Genomic DNA, 22,979 nt, shown 5'->3' with positions numbered 1-22,979 from the left:
AAGAAGGGGGGGGGGGGGGGGGGAACAGACAAGTTGAACACAATGCTGCTATATCATTGAGATGCACAGAGCATTTCTGCAGAAGGAATAGAAAAGGATTGAAAAGAAGCAAAAATCGGATAGGGATTTCAATAAGGCCTTAATCCCACAGGGAGAAACACAGGATTACAGGAGTCTAGCTGCCAGCCGGGACGCTAAACAGCAGGGCATGAGAACTACAGGAAGTGACCTTCAGGACTGACTCGCACTGATAGAAATATGTTTAGGTGGAGATAATGTAATAGATTGGCGTAGGTTATGATATAATCGCGATGACTGTGATAAAACGAGCCAATCAGATTGTGTTCCACTGGAAGCAGGAAACAGACTGTGCTTTATCTAGATGTCATTGCGAAGCTGATAATGCCAAAGGGACTGTAACAAAAATATATGGTAATTAAGATTCCATGCAATAAAATGTCCACTCTCTTCCACTATAATGGCAAGACAAATACATATTACTATTACTATATGAAATGCATAATGTATGGGATTTAAACTACCTTTTAAAAGTTACACTCATCCTGCATCATTTGTGCCACATTTGCACTGCCGCTACTACCCACTTACAACTGTGTCTTAAGAACTAGTTTAACTAACTAGCAGTTAACCAAGTGATAATTAGTCTCACTTTTCGGATTCAAATCAGACCAATCTATGTTTTTTATGTAAGTGACATAAAAACTAATCTCGCAGAAAAAAATTGATGACTAACTTTTAAGACTACTCTGAATATTATGTCAAAGAGAAACTATGGTTGAATGACTTTCAGAATAATTTTTTCCAGCTGATGAATGATAAAAACACTGACAGCCAATCAGAATCCATCCATAATAAACAGAATGTTAACGTTTGTTGGTGTGGGTGCTACTGTAATTAGCGTTATAGTTATCTTTATAGTTCTAGTTCTTGTGAACAGGCCCTTAAACTTTATTACAATTAACTTCATAACCTGTACAGAGAAACAGCAGATGTTCTCACATGCATCGGTTTCTCTGGGGGCCGAACCGTGTCCTAGAAATAATTAGCATGAAAACATTGTAAACATATTGTGTGTGCTCACGTTTCCGCCACAACCACTGTCATAGAAATCTCTCCATCCTCTCTCTACTCTAACTCTCATTTCCTCTTGCAAACCTCAAAGGAGAGAAGCGTTTATTTCTGACGAGATATTTTGGTTGACACAGATGCCCATGATTTACGCTTTTCAGTTTCATCCGCCTCGCTAAGCATGATGGAACAAACTGTAAATAATACAACTATGGTGTCTTGTTTTCACTCGTTTTATAACAGGACATTGCAATGGCTTCATTGCCAGAAATTTCAGTTCACTCACACACAGACGGGTTCTGATCAAACACCAGGGAAAAACAATGCTAAATGCAAATAATAAAAAGCAACTAACCATAAGATTGTAGAACATAGAGAAGATGCAAAAATAAATAGGGTCATCCACCTTAAGGAAGGAAAAAATGCTCCCCATATCCTTTTGATGATGTCAAAGGCTACACATCCAATCACACTATATATATCAGCATACTGCTGATTTCCCCACAAAAGTCTCCACAATAAATTGTGCGCTATTTGAATAAAGAAAGACATTTACAGTTACTGAACTAAATTTTGTACATTTTTTTAGAGAATGTTTGAAACACATTCAAAAGTGAAAGTTTTTCATCTCTCTAAACAGAAATGAACGTTGATAAAGACACCTGCCAAATGCATAAAACGATGCATGCAAATATAAATTATTAATGAAATATTAGGCTTAGTTCCCACAATAACCACATATAAATAAACCATCAATATATAACCTAAGCATTTTTCTTATTGTAAGGCTTGCGGCCAACCTTATTTAATGCCAGTTTCAAGGAAGATTGAAAACAAGAAAGATGAAAAACAGGGAACACAACAGGAAACACAACTCCACCATTATTTGATCCACCCCCATGGCTTCGCACAGAAATGAAGAGGGGATTTACAAGGACTCAAATCTAATTGGCGGCCATCTGGACAACATTACAGAGTCTGTAGAGCAAATTTACAATCAACAATTAATGAAAGTAAAGATATGAAACAGAAGGACTTTGAAATTGCTGTTGGGGACGTCTGTAATAACTGTGCACAATAAGGCCATGTATCGAAAAAAGGCAGACGCTCCATGGCCACTTACATGCCTTGCATGTAAAGTCAGGACAATATCTGCACATCTGATTGCCTGTCTGTTAGAGTTTGACACTAGAGGTATATTTTAAAATAAAATAAAAAAACTATATTTTATTCAATATATAGTTAGGTCCATATATATTTAGACACTGACACAATTTTTATAATTTTGGCTCTGTATGCCACCAGAATAGAATTAAAATGAAACAATCAAGATGAAATTAAAGTGCAGATTTTAAAGGGGTCATAAGCATGTCAACATATTCTGTTACACCAAATACACAAAATAATGATCTTTAAAAAAAGCATAATGACCCCTTTAAGCTTTAATTCAAGGGGTTGAACAAAAATATAACAAAAAGCTTAGGAATTACAACCATTTTTATACACAGTCCCTCCATTTTCAGGGGCTCAAATGCTGTATGAAATGTCAGATGACGTACAGGTCTGGGGCGGGGCCAGTGCGTTAGCTGCGTTAAAATATTTTAATCGCGTTATTTTTTCATAACTAATTAAGTTAACACGTTAAACTGACAGCCCTAATGTGTGTGTGTGTGTATATGCATATATGTATGTGTATGCGTGTGTAGTTAGGTCCATATATATTTGAAATTGAAGTGCAGATTTTAAGCTTCAATTCAAGGGATTGAACAAAAATATAACATAAAATGCTTGGGAATTACAACCATCTTTATACACAGTCCCCCCATTTCAGGGGCTCAAATGTAATTGGACAAATAAATATAATCATAAATAAAATTTTCCTTTTTAATATTTTGTTGAGAATCCATTGCAGACAATAACTGCCTTAAGTCTAGAACTCATGGACATCACCAGAGACTGGGTTTCCTCCTTTGTGATGCTTTGCCAGGCCTTTACTGCAGCTGACTTCAGTTGTTGTTTGTTTGTGGGTCTTTCTGTCTTTAGTTTTGTTTTCAGCAAGTGAAATGCATGCTCAATCAGGTTGAAATCAGGAGATTGACTTGGCCATTGCAGAATAATCCACTTTTTTACCTTCAAAAAGTCCTAGGTTGTTTTTGCTGTATGTTTTGGGTCATTTGTCTATATGTACTATGAAGTACCATCCAATCAACTTTGCTGCATTTGGCTTTATCTGGGCAGACAGTATATCCCTGTACACTTCAGAATTCATCCGGCTGCTTCTGTCTTCTGTCACATCATCACTAAACACCAGTAACCCAGTGCTACTGGAAGCCATGCATGCTCATGCCATCACATTGCTCCACCATGTTTCACAGATGATGTTGTAGGCTTCGGATCATGAGCTGTTCCAAGCCTTCTCCATACTTTTTTCTTCCTGTCATTCTGGTACAAGTTGATCTTAATTTCAGCCGTCCAAAGAATACTTTTTCAGAAGTAGTCTGGCTTTTTTAGATGTTTTTTTTTTTTGGCAAAGTCTAATCAGGCCTTGTTTGCATCTTGTGGTGAACCCTCTTTATTTGCTCTCTTGATTGTAGACTTTGACAGTGACACACATATCTCCTGAAGAGTGTTCTTCTCTTGGCTGGATGTTGTGAAAGGGGTTTTCTTTAACATGGAGAGGATTCTCCGATCATCCACCATCGTCCTCCGTGGACATCCAGGCCTTTTTATGTTGCTGAGCTCACCAGTGCGTTCTTTTTTTCTCAGAATGTACCAAACTGTTGATTTGGCCACTCCGAATGTTCCTGCTATCTCTCTGATGAATTTGTTTTGATTTTGAAGCATAACAATTGTCTTTTTCACCTGCATAGAGTGCAACTTTGACCTCATGATGTGGGTTCACAGTAACAGCTTCCAAATGCAAATGATACACTTAGAATCAACTCCAGACCTTTGACCTTTTTCTATTGATGTAGAAATAACGAACGCTTTTGAACCCACATCTGTCCATGAAATGGCTTTTGGGTCAATTGTCCAATTACTTATGGTCCCTTGAAAAAGGGGGGAGGTACATATTAAAGAGCTGTAATTCCTTAACCTTTCCTCCAACTGTGACGAGAATACCCTCAAATTAAAGCTCAGAATGTGCACTTTAAGCCCATATTCATTATATAACTGTAACTTGAATATGTTTTGGTCAACAGCTAAAATAATAAAAAAAATTGTTCCTAACTGAAAATTATCATGAATTTGCACTGCAATGGTTTACAAAATGATTTTTCAGGGATCAGAGGATCTATCATTTTGACCAAACAGCAATTGTTATCAAATCAATTCAAAATCAAAGATATAATGTCAAATTTACATTAAATTAACAGAAAATTAATAATTTACAGTATATACATTTGCTACATTATTTAAAACACATACTACAGGGAGTCCAATCATTTTGACTTCTCCAATAATATCAATTATATTATTTCCAGGTCTAAACTAGATTTTAAATTCCAGATTTTCAATGCATTTTCAGACTTTTGGACCCCAGTGTATGTTTCCTGAAACATTTCATATTTTAAAAATGCCAGCGAACACAGTTTCAAATGGTCTTGAATAGAGCACGCAGACCATAACCAGGTTAGTTTGAGGATAGGGATTAGGGAGTGTTGAGCAACAGCAGAGATTTCTTTCATGCAAATCTGAGTTGAAGTTTCAGGCTGAGAAGTTGACTCTAAAGCCAAATGCCCTCTACAAGACTGAAGCACATCACTCTCAGACTCACAGTGTCTTGTCTTTGAGCCTTGTCTGAGCACATGCCACACAACACAACACCACCCTGACTGAAGCTACAAACCCAGAATTCATTCTCATACAGAAACTCGTGCACACAGAGACAGGAGAGTTTATTCTTGACATGTCAACAAGTAACAAGGAGGAAAGAGCTCACAGATATTTTATACTGATTCGCACAGAATGGTGAGAAAGATGAAAACAAGAGGAAAACATAGATGAGTTTGTGTTTGGGGAGATGTGCAGAGCAGTTTGGTGTTTATTATTTATTGTTTTTTGCTCTTTTGCACGCTTTTGCTCTCTCTCGTGATATGACAGGATAGCGTGCACATTTGAAAACTAATCAGATTTCAAACAGGTAGTAGAATAGTCTTACAAGTGTACATACTAAGTGAGCATTGGCCATATATTGGCCATATCACAAAGATGCCAATACAGAACCTGTATTTTCAAATGTTGTAGTATTTAGGTTAGGCTTTTATCAATTTGCTACAGCCAAATCACAGAATTGAACTGTCCATATTTTTTGTCAATTTGCTTATTAGAGGACATTCTCTCCATCAATTATTTGCAGCTTCACATTTTACATGTACTTTTCATTTAGCATTTTATCCACTTGCTAATGAGAAACATCACAAGCAATTTGTGATAAATGCCAATAATATTCATACTAAGGCAAGTTTAAAGTATAGCAGCAGTGAAATGCAAAATAACAATAATTTTTAAATACATAGGCCTAGTGCAGATACTTATTTATAGATAAATATTTTACCTTACAAAGCTCCCCTCCTTTTGGCAAAAATCCCCAAACCAACCCAAAAAAGTCAAGGTCTGGTTGAGTCAGAAATACACAACAGGAGCAACAGATTCTCTCCATCTCATTCTTCACCTTGGCAAGAACATACAACAATTCAGTATTTCCAGGGGGAAGATAGTGCGGCCCTATCTAGCAGCTCAGATAGGATACTGAAAGCATTACATATGTTTCAACAGCCTGGTTCTTCTTTACTTAGAGACGAGATAGAGGCCTGCGGTAGTCTGATAAATGAGCGATGGTCCTGCCATATCTTCTACCCTGAGAGAAAATGTTCCTTTGTGAGATTTTGCAGCAGTAACTTTCCACTGGAATGACATTCCATTATCGTTTTGAGAAAGTTTCTACGTTTTGACCACTGAAGTGATTGTGAACATTTCATGGAGTGGACATATGAAACAGATTAGAGTTAAACGGCAGGTGAAGACTGTCCTTTGCTCTGTGTAAGGTTCCTTTTCTTTCCCAAATGACTTCAATTGAGCAAATTTATTGCTTCCCAGAAGCTTTTTACAATTTAGCCAGTGGGCTGAAAGAGAGGCGGTGCCTCTCATCTCTGTTCTGTTAATTAGAACCAGCGGGAGAATCTCGCTTGCCTTTCCTTTATTATGAAACCTTTTTCTCATTGTCATTTATGGGCTTTTGCTTATAATTGAAAGGATAGTAGAGGTAGACAGGAAAGTGGAGGATATGGTGAATGAGATCAGGCCATGACACAAACCTGGTCTATCATACTCTGTCCTGAGTATGCGATAGCATAAAAGGCCATGCATTACAGTGGGCATGATGCATAGTAGGGCTGCACGATATTGGAAAAAACTCACATTGCGATATTTCTTTTCTTCTGCGATATATATTGTGATATGAAAAAAAATCAGATGACTTCAATAGCTCTTTGGAAAAAAAAAATCAATGATTGGGGTGATGTTGTAGGCGAGTAAATCAGCATAGGAAATTAACAAATTACAAGCATAGATAAATAACAGAACAAAGATACAAATGAAATGAGCAGTGCTTTATATTTTTCAGGTAAGTCTAACAGTATTTCAGGCACAAATAGACGCAGAAGTGAACAGAAATCAGTGTTCACGTGCATCTGCGTGGCTCACTGTGTCTACACCGGACGCGAGAGGCGTGGCGCGACAAAATACAATAGAACCCATTGCGGCTAAAAACGCATGGAAAACGCCAGTCGCGCCGCTTTCTCCTTCTTTCCAAAGCTCGGGAGCTTGCGCTTTCGTGGCGTCTGCCGATGCTTAGCAACCATGACCTGCGTTCTCAGCGACGACGCGGGAGTTTCAACAAAGGATAAATGGATTTCCAGCACTGAAAATCACGTGCAGTAGCTCTGCTACTAAATGTATTTAAAATGGGTATGTCTGTACAGTTGCCGTGTCCGGTGTAGACAGACACCGTGTCTGTGTGTGAGCAAAGTAAACAATCAGTATAAATATAAAGATCAGTAGCCTATACTAAACATCGCACATCCTGCGATGTGACTATCGCGGGTGCGCACATCGCGATATCAATACTGAAATGATATATTGTGCAGCCCTAATGCATAGTGCTAAAATATTTTGTCTGAGCAATGTTAGTGCATAAAAAAACTGTCTGGAAAACAGGCATTACTTTTGTTGATTTGCATTGCTAGAATTACATATTACAGTTTGCAAAGAGTTGCAGCTATAATGGAGCTTTTATAATCAAGTTTCTAATTACAATATATTATATGGCTATAAATCAAGATGGTCATTGTGACTGTTTTTAAATGGCTGTTAAATGTGAAATAATTAGTAAATAAACAACAAAAGGTCGTGCATTGAAGTGCAATTGTTAGGCATGATGCACAGTGTAAAATATTTTTAGTTACCAATTTTAAAGGTAATGTGTGGCGTGAGTTTGGGGATGGACTATATGTAGAAATGATGGGGGAAGTGCAAGAAAAACTGGCATAATTTTGTTGTGCAGAAATAATATAAACAGGACATAAATATCAAGATTTGCATTGCTAGAATTAAATATCACTGCTTGCAAGGGAGCAAAAGAAAAGTTCAAGATTAGGTTTGAGGCTTTGATTACATTTAAATTAAATGCTGCATCCGAGCTACTTTGCACTGTGTATGTATTTTTGTTTTCTCCTAGTAATATAGTTCATTAACTTTATATTTAGAAACATATAGCAATGTGTCGCATTAGTATAGAAATAACATGTGAAGTCACATACTGTATATCAATGAAAATAAAGCAGGAGCTACACTCTAATTTGTGGTGCTTGAATTATTCAAAAGCCCTAATCATAAGCAAGGTCCATGCAGGTTTTTTGATGGTAAATGTAGCACCTTTTTAATCATTTTCTAAGACCAAGTAGTAAATGTAAGGAATACATTGAAGGGAACACAATATGTCAATATCGTTTCTTATTATAAATGTCTAGGGAGCACACAATGAGTTGTAATAAGCAACACTTCAAAGTTTAAAAATACAAGTTTCAACAGATCTCCAATACTTTTTAATTAATTTTACAAAAGAATAGCTTAAGGCTTGAATACCTCTGTTCCCAACCACTAGAATATGGAAATAACCATAACTTTTATGGTACCTGCAAAAATGTTCTTCATCCGTATTTTAGTACAAATGTCTAAAGATGATTAAATCAAGCTGCATTTACTTGAGAAGCAAAATGACAAGATAAAATGATCAAAATAAAGTGAGTTCATGATTAAAACAAGAACAAATATCTGCCGATGGGCTCAGAAAATCGGTTAATTTTGTTCAATTTCTCAGGAACAAGATTTTATTTTGCATCTCAAATAAATGTATCTTGATTTAACAACAAAACAAAACTACTGAAAAAAAAAAAAAATGTGCAGTGCATGCAACATTTAATGCCATGACTTCATGAATTTAAGACATTCTACTCAAAATTAAGACTTTTTAAAGGATTTAATTTGTGCAAATTAAGACTTTTTACGACATTTTTAAGACCTGCAGAAACCCAGCTAAGCATTAAAGTTCAATATGTTACATCCCATAGTCTGTGCTATAAAAAATAATACCTAGAATTGTACAGAGAGGTATGCTATTACTTCTCAAACTGATAAGACAAATGGATTTCACATAGTAGATTATAAAAATAGCAGAAAAATTCCATATTTAGAGACCCGAGTAATCAAACAGATTTGAGAAATAAGAAACCACCTAGAACACCTTAGAAACTACATAGCAACACCATAGAAAACATTCAGAACAGCCATGTGCTTAAAAGCAGTCAGGAAACCTTTTTACTTCTTACTTACACAGCGACAGTGGCTTTTCCAAAGACGCAGTGCTCAGGATCATGCACTTAATGGTATTATATTGCAGAAATATCATCGTAACCCAGTTCTAAAGTACAGCAGAAGAATTACTACAAATGCACACTGTTAAAAAAACCTACATTATATTAAGAGAACGCTGAATTTTATAGCACAATATTCTTTTTAGGCCATTTATGGCTTCTCCATAGAGAGAAGAACACAGTTCCTCACCTGCAGGGCAGCGGGGCTTACCTTATCATCTGCTCTTTTGTCAGAGTGCTTTCTTTTTACATTTCTTTCATTCTGAATATTCTTATTCACCCTGAGGGTTAGAAATGGAGACAGCTTTTATAAGTTCACCAGAGGATGGATGAAGCTTGAGTGGGTTTTCTCAAACTGCTAGATAAAAGTGACAGTATCTGCTCTAGTAGGCTCTGAGATTTGAACTGTAAAAACTTTACTGGAAGTCTATTTTCTATGGAAACCTGTTTTCACCTCAGAGTAAAAAAGCTAAAATGTAATTTTGAGATCAAATTTAAAATAAGAATTTAATTTTAAATAAAAGTCCCATTGTGATATATTAAATTGCAACTAAAAGAAATAAAATCACAATTATGAGAAAGGGGCAATTACAAGAAAACTAAATTTACAAGTTGTGAAATATAAAGTCACATTGTGAAATACAAAATCTCTATTACGAGAAAGTATTAACCACAAAAACTGTGATATATAAATTATATAATGGTGACATATAGTCACACTTATCTTTTTTTAATCTGAGGCCAAAATAGCTTCCATTGTAGATAAATAAATAAATAAAACAAATAAACAAATAAATCCATAAAGCAACCAATAAAACAAAGAACAACAATAGATGTGACTACTCTCATCCTGTTAATGAATATGCAGCTATTCTTCTCTTTTCTTTGTTGTCTTTTCACAGTATCAATTCATGCTCAAGTAATTTAGTGACTGTAATCTCTCATCCCCAGCAGTAATTTGTTTACATGATGTGACAAAACCATTCAAACCATCCAAACATTAATGACAGAACATCATCAGTGTTTACACACCAAAACAACCCTGTGCTGTGACAAAGACAAATAAGCGGCCGTCATGGAGCTCTGGTGGGCTTTCTCAGCTTCTAATTACATTATATTATATGCTTATAAATCAAGACGGACATTGTGACTTATATTTTTAAATGGTTGTTAAACATGAAATAATCAGGTTTTGGGATTATAAATGATTATTTTGTTAGATAATTCTGTTTGACAAGTAAAATGGGTACATCTTTACATTTAAAATTATTCATTTGGCAGACGCATTTATCCAAATCAACCAATATGACATAAAAATTTGTCGCAAACATATAAAAAAGGTGCAAAATTAAATCTTGCAAAGTTAACAACCTTTAGATCTAAAGGCATAAGTTTAAATGTGTGAAATTAATTTTGTGCACAAAGATGCGTGAATGTCTTCACAAAACTTTCATGTCCAAAATTAAATCTTGCAAAGTTAACAACCTTTAGATCTAAAGGCATAAGTTTAAATGTGTGAAATTAATTTTGTGCACAAAGATGCGTGAATCTTCACAAAACTTTCATGTTATTAATGTATTGAAATTGGGTTGGAATTGATAGTTATGAAAAGGAAAAATCTTTTTAGCTGTTTCTCCTAAAATTCCTTTGGAAAAATAAAAAGACACATAAGGGACAATTGATACAGTAAGAGTACACCACACATTAAATGTGGATAGGATAGCTCAGATCATTTGGTCAAATGGACCATACATATTTCTGGCTTCTCTTGAGATCTCTTACCTTCGCTGTCTTTGCACATTTAGAGAAATTGTTGAGATGTCCTCTAAAACTCCCGAGCAATAACATATGTGTCTCAAGTAAAAGCCACCATTTGCTCTCAGTTTAGTCTCATTATTTTTGGGAGAAACAATTGTAAGATTTTCCTTTCCCAATGGGTGAACAGATAATCTTAAAAGGTACCTATGCAAAATTCACTTTATTAAAGGTTTATTTTTGGCATTTTTATTGTGATAGGACAGATCAGAACTGACAGGAAGTGAAGTGGCAGAGAGATAGGGGTGGGATCAGGAAAGGTCCTTGAGTTTGGATTCGAACTTGGGACACCCATAGTGCAACAGCGCTGTTTGTCGGCGCACTGCCCACAAGGCTGTCAGTGCCAACAGCAAAATACACTTTTACATGTTGTTTGAACATAAATGTGTGTTGGCAGTGTGTGTACACAGCCACCCTATAATGATAAAAATCCACCCACTCCTTTTTTTAAATCCCCATAAATCATAAGTGTCTCAGAACAAGTTGTTTGCTGAATCTGTACAATGTGATGCAACTTTGCACAGGCCCCACCCACGACTGATGATGGACACTGCCGTATTAGCAGAGACCCCGCCCTGAGCGAACCGTACACAATCTGCCATGTTGATCTTCATGCTTGAGCATTAAAAAGCATTCAAGTAAAGAAATGTCTTATTACAGCTATATAAGTTATTCAGTTCAGAGCAGTGAGTGATTTTCTGTTTTTATTTTATTGTTTGAGTCATATCAACAGTGTAGACAGCAGTATAGGCTCTGTATATTACGCTGATGTCACTTAATGCACAGATCTAATATATAAACATGCAATATCTTTCCCAAACATATCCGACTGCGCTTTTGAAACTTACGCATGTTTTTAATTCATGTTTTATTTATGTTTTCAACATAAACTTGTGTGTATTTGACAGTTTAAGCGCAATAAGACATTAAAGAGATCTGAAATAGTTTAATACTCACATGCCGTGTGACAGCTGCTTTACGTGCTTCCGATGTGTGCGCTCAGAAAACCATATATTAGACGTATAAACTGAAATGGCATTAAAATGCATGATTTCAGTGCGATATACATGATAATCAATATCAAAACAGATGTTTTTTGTATCTGAGGTAACTTACGAGCTGTAAAGGCATAGCTCTATTCTGGAATAGGGAGCAGGGAGCAGCAGCTCATTTGCATTTAAAGAGACATGCGCGAAAACAGCCCGTTTCTGCTTCTACTCAAAATAGGCATTTTCAAAATGATATAATAAATGATCTGTGGGGTATTTTGAGCTGAGACTTCACAGACAAATTCTGGGGACACCTGAGACTTATTTTACATCTTGTAAAAATGGGCATAATAGGTGCCCTTTAATGGAATATTTCACCCAAAATGAAAATGTAATTTACTCAACCTCAAATGTCTGATTGCTAAGTTTTTTGCCCATACAATGAAAGTCAGTGGGGTCTAATGTAGTTTGGACACCACATGGTATGTAGAAAGTCACTGCAATAATGTCACTCGAGCTACCAAGAGTATAATTGTGTTTTGGAATACCATGACATTTTTTCATTTTTGGTTTAATTATCACTGTAAGTGTCAAATGTCTGTGGTCTGTCAAGACTATCAATGTGTTGTGGTGTTGTTGAGCATCAGCCTGTAACGGCACATCCCTGGTTAATCCATCCCATCTCTGGTTTCACTCTACATGTCTCTCAAAATCTCTGTAACAGCTGTTTAAACTCTTGTTAATATTTGCTGAATATGTGAATCAATTTGTATAAATATTCATGCTGGTCAGATGCATATACTCAACCTTGACCTGCTCATTCTCCCATCTCCTTGCTTCCCTCACTAACACAGACAGGCATTGATCTAACAGTTATACTGTTCTGATTTTAAAAAAGGGGGGTCAGTTAACGCCGAGATGTAACTGAGCATCCACAACACTCTCAAAATTACAGTATTTTCCACAATTTAATGTGCTGAGGCACCAAATTACATGAATCAGATGAAAATTTTACATTTCAGTTTGCTTTGTCGGCCTGGGGAGTTAGGACATAATGAAATATCAAAGAGAAAGATGAAAACAGACAAAGCTATTTTCTTTCAAACTTGTTTACTTTGCTTGAAAGCAGCGGTTCATGAGATGACTGACTGGCTCCAGCTCCTTTATCCAGAGTTTTGGAGGACACCAAGACATCGACGTTGGACAGATGACAGAGATTTACTCGTGTCCTCTGAGTGAGTTAAGGCCATCGTGGCTTCACAATCAGAGTTTTGATTTGTCCTTAGACAGAGTAAGAACCAACCGCACGCTCGCATCTCAACAGCAGCGCCGCATGAGGATGTGTGGAGAAACACGCACATTCACAACACACCCACACACAAACATACTGACAAGCGCAAACATGCATGATCAAATTCTGCCCACAGCTAATCTGAACACTGGTCTATATTAAAACATAGATCACACACAATTGTCCACAGACACAGTGAATGTCTTTCACTTAAAAGTCAACTTGAAATCAAACTCGACATTGTTCACTTTATTCCTAGTCTTATTTTGAATGATTCATCTGTGTATGTTATTCCAAAGAAAAAATATTTGCCTACATAATCTTTCATTAAAGGGGTCATATGATGCTTTTTTAAAGATCATTATTTTGTGTATTTGGTGTAACAGAATATGTTGACATGCTTTAATGTTCAAAAAACACATTATTTTTCAAATACTGTACATTATTGTAGGTCCTATATGCCCCGCCTCTCTCAAACGCTTCGTTTTCTACAAAGCCCCCTCCTTTGACAAGCGCAGTCCGCTCTGATTGGCCAGCTGACCCAGTGCACTGTGATTGGCCGAACACCGCAAGCACGCGTCGGAAATGTAACGCCCCTTACCATAATCGCGAGCTTCATCTTTCAAAATAAATGTAAAGACAGAGCAATGTCTTTACTCTGGGGAACAGAGTCGCGTGACAGACACAGTGAGGAAGCTGGTATGTGTTTGCAGTACACAAGCCACGGTTAAGACAGCTGACTCCACTGTGATGTGACCCCCCCTCTCTCTCTCTCGCGCTCTCTCTCAGGGATCTTATCTATGCACAATCAGCTTGTAACACTCCAAAGAGAAAGGAAAACTTGAAATCGCATCATATGACCCCTTTAAAATGCAGCAACTTGCTTTTCCTCTGTAATAACTTTTATGTCCTGCTGGTGTGTTTATAGCAGGGGTGCTCAACCCTGCTCCTGGCGATCGACTGTCCTGCAAAGTTTAGCTCCAACCCTAATCAAAGACACCTGTCTTTAATTTTTAAGTGATCCTGAAGACCCTAATTAGTTGCTTCAGGTGTGTTTGATTAGGGTTGGTGCTGAACTTTGCAGGACAGTCGATCGCCAGGAGCAGGGTTGGGCACCCCTGGTTTATAGTATATGGTTAACTAACAGCCAAACAGCTATTTAGGCATTGCTTTAGCAAACTCACAAGTGCAATTCTTGGTATGTAACAGCCACTTGTCACAATCCAATTTACCCCAAAATACACTACCAGACAAACATTCCAAATAAATAAGATTTTTTTTTTTGTCTTTTATGCTCATCAAGGCTGCATTAATTTGATTAAAAATACAGTTTTTTTTTTTTTAAATATTATTCCAATTTAAAATTGTATTAAACTTGTATATTTAAATATATTTTAAAATATATGACTGAATTATGAATATAAGAATAAAATGAATTTATAGCATCATTACTCCAGTCACATGATCCTGCAAAAATAATTCTAATATGCTGATTTGTTGCTAAATTATTATTCATTATTATTGGAAGTCAGTTATTAATAATGATTAATAATGAAATTAGTAATGACATTTTAATAACATTTTACAATATTACTGTTTCTTACTGTAGTTTTTAGATAAATAAATGCAGCCTTGGTGAACATAAGAGACTTCTTTAAAAAAACATGAAAACAATGTAATTATTCCAAACTTTTGAAAGATACCGCATATAAATTTTGTGTTGTTAGTTACAGAAAATAGAAGAAAAATAATGTAATGAAGGATGATCTACCAAAACAGAGTAACAATAAAACGAAACAATTTTAATAATATATAAATCATTTCATAAAGTAAATATAGGTACCAGTCTATATGTGAGTTGGATCCCTCATTCAATGTAAGTCTAGATATAGTTCCTCATTATCATTGAGAACCTAATTCTAAGATAAAAGATTATTTTACGATGATCAGTGAACAATCACTAAGCAAATAAGAATTAAATATCTAGCCTAGGGGTGTGCGATGTTAACAAAAAAATGATATCTATATTTTCTGGGATTTTATCAATAACGATCGATAATCAGACGATATTTTCCTGAGTGTGTTGCGCTGCAGGCTGTCATAGATAGCTGATTCTGTGTGGTGGTCAGTTCACAGCAGTAACAGAAATTAATCTTTTCCAACAAGTTTAAAATTATTTTTACCCTTTATGGCCGTTTTCACCTTTGTAAAGCCATTTTTTCTCAATAAAGTGATCAATATAGTAAATTACAATAATAAGTCATTTGGGGCTGTTACCAACAAATAAAATCATTATCAACAAAATTCATGCAATGCAAAGGAAACACAGAAGCTGCATCTGAAGTGGCATTTAGATGCATATACACAGTTTAATGCAAGGCATGAATGCTTTAACCTGCAGTTACAAATGCATAAATAATGTTTTAAAACATTGAATACTGATATTTGAAATGATTTAAAAAATATATAAAAGGGTACTTTAAAATGTGAAATTAATACCGCCAGTAGGTGGCAGCAAGTCACTGTTAATAAGTGAGTCATTGCGATTGAACAGAATCATTTAAACGGTTGATGCATTCAGGAACGAAACACTGTCATGTTTTTCAGAGACGCAAAACAGTGCTGTGGCTTTGTTTGGAACCATTTTTGTTGGCGAAATAGAGCAAAAAATAGGCAATATGGTGTCTAAAACATAAGTCTCTTAATATTAACTTCTTTTATAAAATCAATATCACATTTGTGATTTTTGCGAAGAAAAATGGCACTCTTCGTGTGATATTGATCAACTAAATTAAATTATATAAATATATACATTTTCTGCCCCCATATCTTGAATTTTGGGAGCATTCTAAATGCATTTTATTATACTGAATCATGCAGTGAAAGAACACTCTAAATGAGCATTCAGTCTAGCTAGTGTTTAATAAGCACTTATAATTCCTCTTATAATCAATGAAGCTGTGCATACACGGTATGATAAATAAATCTCTAACTTACATCGTACGTACATCTGCACTTTGTTGCTTATGATGATGGAATTCGCGAGTTTCAGTCTGAACAAAACTCTGGGGTTTCAGCAATGACTAATCTGAACGCCTCTGATTGGCTACTGCATTCCTAAACTCAACAGAATCATGTGTGATTGGTTATAATGAGCAACGCTGTAAAAACTCGTAAAAATTAAATATGATGTAACATAAGCAGGTTAAAATTTAATACATCAATATAAACTTTATTTTAAGTATTACCACCTGTCTGTAAGGTAAAAATCTCAAGTCACTTATTAAAGTAACAGTACTCCTCTCCTCTCCTCCAATAAAAAAAAAACACGATTCATTAATGTCTGTTACACACCACAGTTTAATACTAAAGTGTTAATAGGTTGTTTAATCTCCAACTAAGTATGAGCAATAGTACTATTGATGCTTATCTTAGTAAACACCACTAATTACTGAGTGTTCCCAGGATGACAAATGTTAGACTCTTGTATACTGGTGGGGGGTCTGCTGTTGTTAAGTAGTAACTACTGTACTGTAAGCCCCTCTGGCACGTTGATGCATGTCCGCATTCTTCCTTTGAGCCTCCAGAGCTGTGATTAGCATCCTGACAGAGATAAGGAGCCGGTGTTGATGCTCCTGCGGGGCAGACACACATCACGCTAAGCTTGAACGACAGCCCCACTACAGTTGGGACTGCTGGTGACCGTTCCACCCCCTCAGCCCAAACACACACATTGAGTCCCTCATTCTCTCTCACTTATTACTTCTCGCCTCCTTTCTTCAGGCTCTCCGTCACTTCTGCCTCTGCAATCACATACGCAAATTGGTACAACATAAAGTGACAGGGGTGTGACGGAGAGACAGACAGAGAGAGGGGGACACCTTATCCATCTCTATAATACACAAATTTAAACTAAAAATAAAATGAGGGAAATACTTCAAAAACAAAGTCAAACCTCAAGTGAATCCTAAATTGTAAGAAAAATTTAAAATGCGTGGGTGCAGGTAAGGTTTGACGTTAATAGGTGCATTTAAAAATAGATGCTACATCATAAAATAGCCTGTTACAACCGCTCCACACAGAGATCTGAACTCCTCATCATCCAGTCTGTCTGGAATGAAATGAAGAAACAGAACAAACTGAGACAGACTAAATCCAGAAGAACTGGCAACATCTCCAAGATGCTTCAAGAGACCTACCTGCAAAACTATGAGCAAGTGCACCGAGGGCAAAAGCTGCTTTAAACGCAAAGGATGGTCACACCAAGTAGTTTTTTAATTTAGATTTAATTTAGTTAATAGATAAATCAAATATATTTATGACATTATTTTTGAAAGCATCCTCACTTTACAGCATTTTACACAAGTGCCTAAAACAACTGTAGTACTGTAGCTTTGCAGGTAGGTTTCTACAAGTGTCTTGGAGACGTTGCCACAGTTCTTCCGGATTTAGTCTGTCTCAGTTTGTTCCGTTTCTTCATGTAATTTCAGACAGACTGGATGATGGTGAGATCAGATCTCTGTGTGGAGCACTGGCTGTTGTCAGACTCCTTGTGCAAACAAAAATCTCATTGGTTTATTACAATTAATGGCAAAATGAATGTTTGGAAATGTAAACTGATATTTCCTACTGACACTGACTAAAGCAAAAGATAGAAATAACAGACTTAAAACCATTTTTTAGCTGGTGAAAATAGTAGCGTTCTAATAATTTTGGCCACCACTGTGTGTGTGTGTGTGTGTATATATATATATATAGAGAGAGAGAGAGAGAGAGAGAGAGAAAGAAGAGAGTATAAAAGTATATATATTAAATATAAATATATACTTCTTTACAAATAAAATTTAGTATATAAATGCATACATGTAAAATATATAGTATAAAAGCATATATAGCAAAGTATATAAAATATAGATGCACAAATTATATACAAAAGAGTACATTTAAATAATACACTGAAGTTTGATAAATACATAAAACCATTTTTTAAATGCATTTTTCTAAATGTGTATTTAATTGTAGTTTGATTTAAATACAAAATTTTAAACATAAGTCAATCCAAAAGTCTGAATGCCGCAAAATGCACTAGAGATACACAGCCAATCTGGATAGTAGTTGTTTGGTATTTTTGTTGATCATTTCACCAACACCCAATAAACACTTAATATTATACATGGTAAAAGTAAAGTTCGGAAAGTACCTCTCATTTCTGTTCCTTGCTGATTCAACAGATTTTCTCCACACTGCCACCTATAGTTTTGGAGGATCTCATCTCATCACCTCTGGTGTGCATGTGCATCCTAGTCTAAAAAATAGTATTTGTCTCTGCAAAATTATATAACCATGTTCCAAATTTGAGGGAAACGAATGTAAAAAAAAAAATAAAATAAAACCCAAACTTAGAAGACCTGTAACATAAAAACCCCACTTAAATATTCGGAATATGTCTGGAGTTGGAATAGAATAAAGAATTTACCATCTAAATAACTGCACACATCATCTTTAAACAACTACGTCAATAAAGTATTTGGCAGCTTCACAGAGCGGATATCTTATCTTCATCAAGTATCTTTTAAAACCTAATAGGGAACACAGTGAAAGACAAATATAGACAGACAGTCATTCACTCACACTCTCTCTCTCTCTCTCACACACACACACACACACACAGCCTCATTATCTGCGACATGCAGCAGTAGGATTAGCTCTTGAAGTTCCATTACCTCGCTTAAGTCTACCAAAGTGAGACTTTTCTTCCTCCTAGACCGTCCTTCTTTTCCTTATCAGCATGTTTTCCCACTTCTCTACCCGTCCATGCAGCTATGCCTTATCTCAGCTTAAATGTGCACATGCACAAAACCCGCTAAAACGCGCTTAAATGTTTCAAGCAGTTTCAAGAGCATACAAATTCAATGAAAGGCAGGTTAAAAAACACCATTAACCAGCTACCAATCAATCACAAATCAATCAAACCAGCTTGCGGTTCGGCCCACCACAATCACATCAGCTCAGTCAGAGACCTCACACTGCACTGCATTTTGGTTGACACCTCGTAAAAATGTGAACTCTCAGTCACTGCAGTGTGAAAGCATCAGCCTGCAGTGGATTAGCACTAGTCTGTACAATTTAAGAATGACTAACCCGAGGCAACCAATAAGAATTAACTAAGCAGCAATCGTTTAATCCAACTCTGATTTACATTGGCTGAGGAGGCTTTGATCTGTTCGACTTTTTTATGATTGGACACAAGTGGTACGTGGGATTGCCTAGTGTGCCTTACTATCTTCTCTATTCAGTACGTTAGGCCAGAGGCACTAGCTGTCCCAGTTATGACACACATTTACATGTACTGCAATGAATTACAGCATCAAAGTCGCAACATATTGAAGAAGAGCTAGCAGGAGAAAGAGCATGTGTGGGTAGTTAGGTGTTCAAAAAAGAAAAAAAAGAGTGTGATTGGGAGACACGCTAAAGGTGCGAAATGGGATTGCAGATGAATAGCGAAAGAGAAGACTGCGAATGAAAGAAAGAAAGATCAGAGTTATCCAAGGGGCATCAAGTGCACTTGATTTTAGAGAAACCTATTAGCTGTTATAAAGTAGTCTAAACTAAAATATGAGCCTTTTTCTAGCTGCATGCAAAAATAACTTTTGGCAAATGGAACCCCCCCCCCAAAAGAGCAGGTTCAGTCAAAAAGAAATGTCCATGTTCTTTCCTTATAAAATCTTGTAAATTGATAAAATGATCAAGTGTGCAATGATTTAAAGCTGATTACTCCTTCTTGAATGTCTTGCAATGTCTGCGTTTCTTCATTAAAGATTAAAAATAATGTGACTATCCACAGACTTTGGGTACGTAAAAGTATGCATGCTTCGATTTAAACTGCACGCAGTGAGCAGACAAGTGAAAAGTACACAAGTCACACCTGTTCTACACAAGCCACAAACTAAAATGCATGCATGCACACACAAAATAAAGTGCATGCTTTCTTTTTTGGTAGGGAAAAGGTTTTAGGTTGGGTTGTGAAACCTATGTCATGTCCCTTGGGAACAAGGTTGGGAACACTCGGCTACATGAAAAGGAAATTAAAGTGCAGCACAGGCAGGTTTGCGAGAGCTGCTCTGTCACTTACTAAAGAAGATGTACTCAGTGTAGCTGCTCCAGATCTTGTCGTCTCTGTACTGGTTAACGAATGCAGCCGTTCCAGTTGAGTTGCAGGCCACCATCTGGAACCCAGCCTCACTCAACCTGTCGAATGCTTGCTCCAGGTAGGTGAACTTCAGGTAGAAGCGGGAGGTGTACTTCTCTGGTGGACGGTCCGGATCTCGACTTTCATTTAGAGTGTCTCCGAACACTTCCTTCGCCAGGGCGATACGCCCACAGACCATGATCCGTGCCACACGGCGAAACTTAGCATCAGCTTGGTTATCCCTCACCATTGTGTAGGATCCCCGATAACCTATCGTAATAAACCCAGATCTCTTGTCCAGGGCAGAAGAGGAAGTCGCGTAGTTGGTGGCGCAGTTTCCAGTTCGAGTCACCAACTCGCTACTCTGCGAACTTTCCTCAATGTCGCTCTGGCAGCCTTCGTCATTGAGCGAGCCTTGCTTGGCTACACGTGGGCCCAAAAGTCTAAGCAGTTCCCCCAACTGGAAGTGCTCGGCCTCACGCTGAAGACGTTCCCGCTCCGGGAAGTGTTCCGGTAGCACGAGCTGCCGGTCCCGTAGGAAGTCCAGCACGTATCGGAACAAGAACCCGTCGCGGTCGATGAAGAAGCGCCCTCGGCTGTCACGGGGCAACTCATGCAGGCTGCACCGCGTGAACATGGTGTGGAGGGTGGTGTCAGGTACGCTGACCAGGGTGGAGCGCTTGGTGACGTACACCTGGCCACCGACGTTGAGTTCCACGACCTCCGGGTGCGGACTCGACACCTCGCTGATAGGGAGTATGGTTTCCTTCATGGCCATGGTCCAAACCCACCGACACGACAATGTAAACAGAAGACAGAATGAAGAAAGAGGCGACTCTGGAAAGATCTCAAAAAGAAGCAGGGAACGAATCCATAGATGTCCAGGCGTGATGGATCTCAGTCAAGACTTCATTGCCAAACAGCTGGTAAAGTTTGAGAGAGAACTACATCGCTGCTGGAGAATGAGAGAGGGATAGAGAGAAGAAGAGAGGGAGATTAAGAAAAAGGGAAGAGGAGAAGAGAAGGGAATGGAGTGCTATCAAGTTTCCTCAGCTGCTGTCCCTCTGTTGATGAAGAGAGCAGTGGAGTACGAGATGGAGACACTGGGGGGGGGGAGAGAGAGAGAGAGAGAGAGAGAGAGATAGAGAGGGGTGGGAAAGAGGAGGAACGCCAAACAGAGACCCACATCATTTGTCCAAGGTCAAAGGGAAGCCACAGTGACATCATCTACAGAATGAGAGAGGGAGTGGAGGTGTAGCCGCACAGTCCTGCCTTTTAAAGAGACAGCGGCGCATTAATTTACACAAAAGCATGCAGCCAAAAAATAATTACCATCAAAGGATAAGTTATAAACCCATAGAAAAAGAAAATGAGAAATGCATTTTTGGTTTGTTCTTTTAGTTATGTGCATGTGTATGCTGTTGTGTAGAATAATGATCTCTCTAAATGACTATCTGGTGTAATTGAGTTGGACTCAAATGTCTGCATGTTGTAGCACAGTAAATAATGAACAGGCACACAATGTGATTGGCTTGTGGGAATAAACACAGATTAGCTGTAATTCTCACATTATCTCTGCCAAACCATTAAAACGGAGGGAGAAAGAGAGAGACAGAGAGAGGTGCACTTTATTAATCACCCAGTAGACTATATCGCCACCTAGGGGCCATATGTAAGTGTATTTGGTCAGGTTTGTCATTGAAAGTTAAAAGATAAGCAGTAAAACAATAACCAGTTCTGTTAAAATGTATTTCAATTTCTGAATGAACAACAGATTGCAAATCAGAGTGAGATTTTAAAATGATTTCTTGATAGATTTAATAACATTGTAAATATTGAAATAAATGCTGGATGGAGAGTATTTACAAGCTTATCTGGAACATTTCACCATTGCATTTGGTTGTGACTTACATATTTTAATTTTTTTTAGATTAGTATGATTCAGATGGGTAACCAAATCAGATAATCTAAAAATAACTAGCAAATGGTACACATTCCAAATGCAGGTGACCTCTTATATCTGGCATTAGGATTGTATCTGAATATTTTTAGCCACATGCATTTACACCTTTATTGTAATGTGTGTCAAGTGTGAATCAACTGCACTTACCCCCGCAAAATGCAAATTACCATTTACATAATAGAGAAGTTCTGTTAACTGACACATTTCATTCATTTGCAGAATTTGAAAAAAATCTGATGGATAATTGAACATCCTTTCTGTAATTTCCTCTCTTTAAGAACACCTCTGTAAAGAAATTAACAGGGACTGAACTTGAAGAAAATTAGAAAAAGTTTTAAAGCACTTTCTTAGGAAAGAGGGAAATGAGATGGCATTAAAATTAAGGTTATTTTGTATTTCCACATTAAGGTTGTAAATGTGGTCAAAATCACAGACCACTTGGTTAGAAACACAGATTCAAAACTTGTATGACAATTTGGGAGAAAAATTAAAGTTTGAACCATAATATGGTCACTGAAACAGTTGCATGAGGCTTTTAAGCTACAGGTCGAGTGTTGAATTTTTAAAAGATCTTTGGAAAGATAGTAGATTCTAGAGCAACCTTATCAAAAGGATCAAAACATATCCAGCTACGAGGTGACATTTTCTTGAAGGACAGCAGCCCACGTGGCTTTTCAGGAGATCTGGATGACGATAATGTCAATGCATT

General features: G+C 37.0%; 1 protein-coding gene across 1 annotated transcript in view; it reads right to left on the bottom strand.

Annotated features, from left to right (window-relative positions):
- LOC107758511 (BTB/POZ domain-containing protein KCTD8-like) overlaps positions 1 to 21,366 on the bottom strand; it is a 30,512-nt gene extending 9,146 nt beyond the window's left edge. The window contains exon 1 of the mRNA XM_016576259.1: positions 20,251 to 21,366. Coding sequence (XP_016431745.1) covers positions 20,251 to 21,085 — 835 coding nt within the window. The 5' untranslated portion in view covers positions 21,086 to 21,366. The remainder of the gene's footprint in view (positions 1 to 20,250) is intronic.
- Positions 21,367 to 22,979: the final 1,613 nt, after the last annotated feature.

Source organism: Sinocyclocheilus rhinocerous, unplaced genomic scaffold (genome assembly GCF_001515625.1).
Source record: "Sinocyclocheilus rhinocerous isolate Xijiao unplaced genomic scaffold, SAMN03320098_v1.1 scaffold474, whole genome shotgun sequence".
Classification (NCBI taxonomy): Eukaryota; Metazoa; Chordata; class Actinopteri; order Cypriniformes; family Cyprinidae; genus Sinocyclocheilus; species Sinocyclocheilus rhinocerous.
Note: the sequence above shows the minus strand (reverse complement) of the source record. Positions and strands in the feature narration are given on the sequence as shown.